This window comes from Pseudorasbora parva, chromosome 17 (genome assembly GCF_024679245.1).
Source record: "Pseudorasbora parva isolate DD20220531a chromosome 17, ASM2467924v1, whole genome shotgun sequence".
Classification (NCBI taxonomy): Eukaryota; Metazoa; Chordata; class Actinopteri; order Cypriniformes; family Gobionidae; genus Pseudorasbora; species Pseudorasbora parva.
The window spans coordinates 12,979,124-12,986,064 of record NC_090188.1 but is presented as its reverse complement, the minus strand read 5'-3'; the positions used below and the strand labels follow the sequence as shown (position 1 = coordinate 12,986,064).

The following is a 6,941-nucleotide window of genomic DNA, read 5'->3' as shown; positions in this document are numbered from 1 at the left end:
ACAACAGAATGCAATTTCAATAATGACTTATGAAAGCAGGTCAAAAGATCATACAAGAAGTTCCTCTGTATTGAATTGTTGTTGCTTTTAATGAAACGATTAAATTTCTTGCCATGCAGAACTGGAGTACAAGATTGAATCAATCATTTTAGTTCTATATCTTTCCGAAATGGTTTTAGTGCGTTAAAGAAGTATAAAGCGTGTCTGCTGTAAGTCTGAGCAGTCTATTCCCCTCCGTCTCAGACTGTGGTGTAGAAGTTGGGTGAAGATGATTTGCTTCTCATTTGGATATATTCAGTACGCATCGAATGCTGTAAGATAGGAATTATTTTTAACAACTTAGACAGGTTTAACTTGGGATACAGAAAAAGGTGATAAATATACCATTTTCCAGTTTTCATGAGGTGGACGGCATCATTGATTTCCTCCAGATTCATTTTGTGTGTTATAAACTCTTCAAGCTTTATTTTGCCGGACATGTAGTCTTCAACCAGCTGTGGAAGGTCCTTGACTTTAAAACCTTATTCACATAAACAGAAATGAATGCATGCACCTGACATCTATTACACTGAAAGCCATAGACCGTATTAACTGACGGCTTATTTACCTCCTAGCAGAGTTCCCTTCCAGGTTTTCCCAGATATGAGCTGAATTGGTCGTGCAGAAAAGTCTGCATCAGTATAACCAACCAAAACGCTCATACCCCAGCCTTTAACACACGACTCCAGTGCGCTCCTCTGAGGTCAAAAATATATTAATTTACACTCAAAGATTGAAAGTTTTTGAACAAGTAAATGCACCTTTTACATGTTGTAGAGTATGTGTCAGTGAGGCCTTACCATTACTTCAGTGTTGCCCACACACTCGAGTGAGAAATCCACTCCTCCATTGGTCATTTCTGCCAGTACTTCAGAGATTGGTTTATTATATGCTTTTGGATTCAGAAAATCAGTGGCACCAAAGACCTTTGCCTTCTCAAACTTCTGTTCATTAATATCCACAGCAAAGATGCGAGAGGCTCTGGCGTTTTTACAGCCCATGACTGCAGCCAGACCTACTGCACCCAGTCCAAACACTGCGCACACAGATCCTGGTGTGACCTTCACAAAAACACAAACATAGCACTATTGTAATGCACCTTAACATTTACCTCACTATTTAAGCCACAAAATAATAAAATAAAACTATTAGGATACTTTAAGAATTTCTATTTTAGTTTTACATCAAAATGAAGAACTTCACTTGAAGTATATAAGGGCCTTTAAACCTAGTAGTGAATGTTTTGAGCTGTAGGATTCTCATTTTGTTTGATAAGAAACCATATTCATCCGCAGAGCCAAAGCACAATGTTCTTCCACAAAATGCATGTGGTTTTCTTAACTGTTAGAGGGCCATTGTGTTCCTTAAATTACTGGGAATTCTGCTACTATTGTTGATTTCTCTTAATTATTTAGAATTTGTCTAATACAAATATAAATCTACACTCTTAAGAAATGTATCTAAAAATATGTTCCAATATATCATTGTACTATAACAGAATTTTCTGTATTGATTTTCCACAGGTTTTACCTATATTTTTAATTATTCATTGTGTTGTTTTAGGGTTGAAGAAAATGAGGAACTACATTGTTTATGAGTACTACAAATGAGGACATATTACTGTCCTCCTTATAATATTACATATTATAGTAGGAAAGTCATTATATTTGGATGTGGGGATAAGTCACAAATCATCTACAGATCTGATTTGCTCAAACACTGATTCATTTGTTAATGATTTGGTTTCGTTTGGAATCGTTTTCTTTGACAGGGCAACAATGTTAAGTGTCCAAATGCTTCTCAAGTCTCTATACTCACCCCAGCTGTGTTGACAGCAGCGCCGTAGCCAGTAGCGACGCCGCAGGCGAGCAGACACACGAGGTCGAGTGGGGCATCTTCATGAATCTTTGCCACAGAAATCTGGTTCATGACGATGTACTCTGAGAAGGTACCGGTGCCTGTGAACTGCAAGATGGGCTGACCACGGCAAGTAAAGCGGGTTGTGGGGTACGACATAAAATCAATATATTTATTTATCCTGCCAGAAAAAATAAAAATTATAAACATTTAAAAAAACAAGGGTGAAATACAAGTTCTCACTGTTTCTCACCAGTTGCGGTCGCACTGGTTTGTTTTTGAACACTTGCAGAATCTGCATTCCCCACACTGAGAGATTGGAAGTGGAATGACTTTATCACCTGTTCACCACAATACACAGATGCATTTTTAGTTTAAAGCAACATATTTACACTCACAGTTAAAGAGAATTAGAGGATTAAAACAATTCTGTCATCTTGTATTCACCCTCATGTCCAAACCAGTATGACTTATTTCTTCAGCAGGACACAAAAGAACAAAGTGTTATTTTAGTATTATTTATATCCTGTTATATAATTAGGGGCCGAGCACTGAAGGTGCAATGACACCTATTTTACCCGTTATTTATTTTAATAAAACCGTATGGTAAAACGTTGTGAGATTTGGCACACTGATAGAGGATAGTCCAAATATTCACCACAGCAAGTTTGGAGTCTCTCATTCAATACCTCTAGCACAAGGGTGGTGAATGTCAGTCCTGTAGAGTTTTGCTTCAACCCTAATCAAACACACCTGAACAAGTTAGTCGAGGTCAGAATGGTTACTAGAAAGCTGCAGGCAGGTGAGTTTTATCAGAGTTGGAGTTGAACTCTGCAGGACGTTTGCCACCCCTGCTCTAGCACCATCAACTGTCCAAATTTTCACTTCTATTTACGTTAATAACTTTTTAACTAAAGGCTAGAAACAAAACTATTACCGCCTACTTTTTTGAAATCCTAGATTGTTCTAGGAACAATCCTAAAACCTAAAAGAGGTTTGGAACAACATGAGGTTGAGTAAATTATGACAGAACTTTAATTTATGACTGAACTGTGCTTAGAAATTGTTTTATTTTATGACCTGGTTTGAAATCAGTGACTCCTGGTCCAACACTCTCCACGACACCAGCACCCTCATGTCCCAAGATAGTGGGGAAACCTTTTTTGTCTTTTGCCTCAAACAGGTGGAAAAGCTCAGTGTGACACAGACTTGAAACCATAATCTATGTGATGGGGACAATTTCTGTTATTGGCACAAATTAACAGTATTGCATGTTTTAACAAATGATTTTCAAATGATGCTTGGGTTTATGACATCTTTCATGAAACATTTCCCACCTTGATTCGTATTTCTCCTTCCTGAGGTGGGGCAACTTCTATTTCCTCTATTACTAGGGGAGCATTAGGCTCCCAGGCAACAGCAGCCCGGCATTTAATCACCTTTGGCACACAGATGGAATTGTTATATTTTATGTAACTGTTTATATAACAATACAGTTAGAGGGCAGAACTCAGGCAACCAATCGTTAACTTCAGTTGTATGAGCTCTGCTCTCTGTATTTGGAGATTGTCCAACCAATGGCTGCATTAAAACAAGTTTTAGAGCCACAACTATCTGGGATTCACTATCACTAAAGATAAATATTAACTCATTGAAACTGCAAGAACACGTTTTATTGTGGTTAAATAGTATTACAAAAAAAACAAAAACATAAAAAAAAAAATTATATATATATATATATATATATATATATATATATATATATATATATATATATATATATATATATATATATATATATATATTAAGACAATAAGAATAAGTTATGTAAAAGTGTCACCTCGCACTTTTACATGAGACATTTAAACTGCTTTATATATGCCTTTATAAACTGTCTTAATTTTGCATTAGGAGGCTAAAGCAGTGAGGCAAGTGTGCAGTGCAATAACACATCTTGCTTTTTTTTCCAAACAAGTTTTTTGCTTATGGTAACGTTAGTTATACTGGATAACTTAAAGCGTCCATGACTTATGAATATTATTATTATATTAATCAGATAGAATACGAATTAAAATTAGGCTACCTGATGTCTTTGCTTTGTAAATTTTTCCCTTGCGATCAATATGTCAATGAAAATGGTCTTAAAGATACAAGGGACTGAATATTAACAATATAACTGCTCTGAAAAGAAACAAATGCACAAGTTTACAAACCTTCCCTGCAGTGGCCATTTCCCATGTAGTCGAGATGAAAACAAAATAAAGACGTGCTCTGGTTTGATATGGACGGAAGTGCACAAATACTTCCTCGTTCTACTTATTTCAACCCCCTTTTTTTTATGATCTACGATTTCGTTTCGAAAGTTTCCGGAAAGTTCATTCAGTTCGGCTCGCCCTGTTTACCCTTCAGCGCGCCGCGTGCTTTTTATCGCGTGTCAGTGGACCATAGACTGTAAAAAAAAAAAAAAAAAAAAAGATTTTCTGTGAACCTGTCCCAAATGGCACCTCACGGTCTTTCTCTGAGTCCGCACTTTCACGTCGACGTAATGCCGCTTTGACTGCCTGGTAGAAGTCCTGTGCTGTCAGCTGCTGAAAGCTGTCTATGGCTGAAATAAGGCAATCAGAGCAGAGTTCAAAATTAATATTCATGAATCATGACCCTTCCAAATAAGGCAAACCAGAACCAGGGCCGGTTCTAGACATTTGGAGGCCCTGGGCAAAATGTATGTTGGAGGCCCCCCTGCCACACCCTCCTCCCCTCCATCTCCACAATTTTTCTTTTATAAGTCAGGATTATTTTTTATTTTTTCAGTAATTTGTTCAGTAATTTCTTTATAGTAACACACTAACCCCTTATTTGGGATAATGAACAGTTCTGTTTTTGATAGACAATGTCATTATGTTTTGTAGAGAAATACATTTAATATGAATATACACAAATCAGCTGCTAGTTGAATTGATAGAAATAAACTACTAAATAAAAAGTCTAGTTTGTTTCTTCAATTGTAATTGGGTGTGCTTGTCCATATGCTTAAAATTGTTTTCAATAAATATGGCAACCGTATTTATGATTGGAAAATGGGGAAAAAATTAAGTAGGTGTATATGATCGAGCAGTAAATGTAGGCTAAACACCTGCGTTTTAGAAGATATACAGACAGTTGAGGTAGCTGTTTTGAAACATAATAAACATTGCTCTAGTATAGTGCGCTTGCTCTTTGACTGACAAACTTCTTTACTTTTTCTTTAACTTAGTATTTTGACAGTCAGCACCTGACTAGGGCTGGAAATCGATTCTTTGATTTAGAGGTGTAAGGAATCGAGATTTGATTTCAAGTTGTAGTTGTTTCCGTCGAGGAGAACCGACTCCTTTGTAAGATTCAGATCAATAGTTCATCATAGCTCAGTGAAAAAGTGACTGGAATTACGATTCATTTCATCGAACAGAATCTTTCGGACGGTTCGTAACATATCTATTTTCGAACAAAATTCTGCATTGTACGCTCAGATTCAGAACTCTCGATGATTTGGCTGCGCAGGTCTGCCTGACACTGAACATGTGCCTGCATATGCAAATGTTGGGGGCGTACATATTAATGATCCCAGCGACTGTGTCACAGTTGGTGTTATGTTGAGATTCGCCTATTTTTCTGTGGTGTTTTTCATGCACAAAATTTACATATGAAGTAGGAGGCAATTGTGTTTGAGACTCACAGTATGTGATGTCCATGTACTGAACTCTTATTATTTCACTATGGCAAGTTTAATTCAATTTTTCATTCTACGGCACCTTTAAATCAGAAATTTTTAAAAACATTTATAACTTATATCCTAATATTTTTAAAGGTGCACTATGCAGCTTTCCCTCCACTGGATGGCGCCTATTCAAAACAAATGCGTAGTTTGATGACCCAAAGTGTGAGCGCAGCATCTTGGGAGATGTGGTCTTCTCATCACAGCCGGTGGAAAATGACTCGGGCAGAAATCACGTTCATGCATGCGGTTATTAACGCACAGCTGCTGGAGCGATTGTTAAACAAATACCCGCCTCGCGAATACCGGGACTTTTATTATGACGGGACAGAACACATTCGCCGGGCGCCTGCACAGATCCGCTCTTCCGGTTATGATTTTGAGGTAATGTAGCTCTGTTTATCATATTAGATACATTTAAGTGTGTTTAAAACAATGTTATGACTTTACTCCGTGCGTTCACTTGTTCACACTGCTAAGAGTAAAGCGCTCCTGCGAAATAAAAGCCGAAACCGAGGGTAACGCAGATATGACGCAATTGACAGGCGACTCCCTCAAATGCAATGCTGAAACGTTCCTGTCCTTAGTTAAAATAGCAATTTTCTCACAATTTACAAATAGTTGGAAACATCTGGGATATTGTAGGTACTCAACTGAACAAAATATATAACACCGGCCTAGTGGTTTTTGGATATTTTACTGCAAAAATACTACATAGTTCACCTTGAATGATACTTATAAGCACACCCAAGTGAATATTAGTGAATGCGACCAACTATATTAATAATTTAACCCAAGAAAAGTTTAAAATAGTGCTTAAAAACATGTTTCCTTATATAATAGTTAGGCTATATACATATGAATTGATACAGAATATAATCGAAATTGATATTTGTGCCACCTGCATTTGTGTGAATATACTGATTCACAACCTAGGAAGCTAGGAAGGTAAATGACTCACACCCTTGCCCCAGCAGCAGGGTTGAAGACCTCTCTGGTGTACACTACAGTATATTTTATTTGTCTGATGTGATATACACTAATTACCTTTAGAGGGCAGACTTGCACAGTGTGATGTCTGTGTTGTGGTCTGAGCTGTCTTGTGTGAAGCCTGGTATCCGGTATCCAGAAACATGACTAATGGTTTCTCTGTGGTACTAAGGCTCCGTAACAGAGCTACTGTGGTCAAGGCATTCACAAACTGTGAGTAATATCCCTTCAGTAAGACACACTTTGAATGATACAAGCATTGCACATTGTGATGTAATCAGACCTGCAGTGATTGCGAACACTC

The 6,941-nt window shown here is 37.4% G+C and overlaps 1 protein-coding gene across 1 annotated transcript; it reads right to left on the bottom strand.

Moving 5' to 3' along the window:
* Positions 1–70: 70 nt before the first annotated feature.
* On the bottom strand, positions 71–4,362 carry LOC137045641 (alcohol dehydrogenase 1-like). The gene is made up of 9 exons (XM_067422427.1): positions 4,110–4,362; positions 3,234–3,335; positions 2,977–3,118; positions 2,150–2,237; positions 1,858–2,077; positions 840–1,100; positions 608–737; positions 385–520; positions 71–311 (listed from the first exon to the last, which is right to left on the bottom strand). The coding sequence occupies exons 1-9, from the start codon at positions 4,125–4,127 to the stop codon at positions 281–283; spliced, it is 1,128 nt and encodes a 375-aa protein (XP_067278528.1). The 5' UTR covers positions 4,128–4,362; the 3' UTR covers positions 71–280.
* Between the last annotated feature and the right edge of the window lie 2,579 nt (positions 4,363–6,941).

What these genes read in the sequence shown, in the direction of transcription:
- LOC137045641 (XM_067422427.1), bottom strand. An exon ending in CTGCTGTCAACACAGCTGGG is followed by an intron (nt 1,101 to 1,857) that starts GTGAGTATAGAG and finishes GTTTTTGTGAAG; the next exon opens with GTCACACCAGGATCTGTGTG. An exon ending in GAAGGGAACTCTGCTAGGAG is followed by an intron (nt 521 to 607) that starts GTAAATAAGCCG and finishes TATGTGAATAAG; the next exon opens with GTTTTAAAGTCAAGGACCTT.